The sequence below is a fragment of the Calidris pugnax genome, unplaced genomic scaffold (assembly GCF_001431845.1).
Source record: "Calidris pugnax isolate Ruff unplaced genomic scaffold, ASM143184v1 scaffold102, whole genome shotgun sequence".
NCBI classification, from domain to species: Eukaryota; Metazoa; Chordata; class Aves; order Charadriiformes; family Scolopacidae; genus Calidris; species Calidris pugnax.
The window spans coordinates 4,992,892-4,993,137 of record NW_015090846.1 but is presented as its reverse complement, the minus strand read 5'-3'; the positions used below and the strand labels follow the sequence as shown (position 1 = coordinate 4,993,137).

The 246-nt window shown below is 63.8% G+C and overlaps 1 protein-coding gene across 1 annotated transcript in view; it reads right to left on the bottom strand.

Annotated features, from left to right (window-relative positions):
• LOC106888459 (carboxyl-terminal PDZ ligand of neuronal nitric oxide synthase protein-like) overlaps positions 1-246 on the bottom strand; it is a 36,635-nt gene that overhangs the window by 4,837 nt on the left and 31,552 nt on the right. Inside the window, exon 10 of the mRNA XM_014942702.1 lies at positions 4-179. Coding sequence (XP_014798188.1) covers positions 4-179 — 176 coding nt within the window. The remainder of the gene's footprint in view (positions 1-3; positions 180-246) is intronic.

Below are 246 nucleotides of genomic sequence, written 5' to 3'. Positions count from 1 at the left end.
GACCAGGTTGAGGTAGGAGTCCCCAGCGCCCAGGGCGGTCAGGGAGCCGGGGGCCACGGGGCTGCCCAGGATACTGGCGGGGGTGGAGGTGGACGGCAGGTGGACGTCCAAGCTGTAGTGGTTCTTCAGGTTCAGGGAGAGGGACTGAGCCAGGGACAGGTTTTGCAAAGAGCGGTCAACTGGTGAGAGAGGGACAAGGGGAGTGTGAAGAGTTGGGGACCTCCAGCCCAGTGACTACCTGTGACC